This window comes from Trypanosoma grayi (genome assembly GCF_000691245.1).
Source record: "Trypanosoma grayi strain ANR4 Tgr_2444_V1, whole genome shotgun sequence".
NCBI lineage: Eukaryota > Euglenozoa > Kinetoplastea > Trypanosomatida > Trypanosomatidae > Trypanosoma > Trypanosoma grayi.
Genome location: NW_008828062.1, coordinates 1 through 683, shown reverse-complemented (window position 1 = coordinate 683; position 683 = coordinate 1). Strand labels below are relative to the sequence as shown.

The 683-nt window shown below is 57.5% G+C and overlaps 1 protein-coding gene across 1 annotated transcript; it reads left to right on the top strand.

The window, feature by feature from the left end:
- On the top strand, positions 1-683 carry DQ04_24441000 (putative receptor-type adenylate cyclase; the record flags this gene model as incomplete). Its single annotated transcript, XM_009318232.1, has 1 exon — positions 1-683. A coding segment is annotated over one exon (683 nt), but the record flags the coding sequence as incomplete, so codon positions are not given.

The following is a 683-nucleotide window of genomic DNA, read 5'->3' as shown; positions in this document are numbered from 1 at the left end:
GGAGTTCTCGTTGCTGTACGGTGAGTTTGTTGCTGCGTTCAATGGGAGTGCGGCTGCTGAGCGCCTTGTGTTCGCGACGAGCCTGCCGCACTGGGCAGACGAGAGCACGACGTCTGCGACGGTGCAGAAGTTCCACGCTGCTGTGAAGGACATGACGAAGAGGACCCCAATAGCGCTGAGGAGCTTTGCCAACACACTGCTGTTGAAAACTGTTCTCTCTCGGATGGACCAGGTGAGTGCGGAACTCTTGGCCGACTTCTTCTACACCAATGTTGCTATCCGGGTGGATGACATGCTGTACGGGACCTTTGATGATACCACGGATTGCGCCTTGCAGGGTGTGGAGGGTGAAGGCGGGTGTGCTGTGAACTACGGAGCGACGCGTATTTCTGTGTGGTCGATGGCCCGCGTGTTTGACCCCACGGTGCCTGAGCTGTTCTCCCCTGTGACACCGTCAATGGTGTACAGGGAACCTTCTGGTGGTCTCACGTTGCAGCAGTTAATTGGCATTATTGCTGGGTCAGTTGCTGGCGTACTGTTGGCTGCAATGATCGTAAGCATACTGTGCTGCCGGAGAGACGCCCGTGACAACAACAACGCCCCGAAGGAGCCCACAGACCCCGTGACGCTTGTGTTCACTGACATCGAGAGCAGCACTGCGCTGTGGGCTGCGTGCCCCGAGA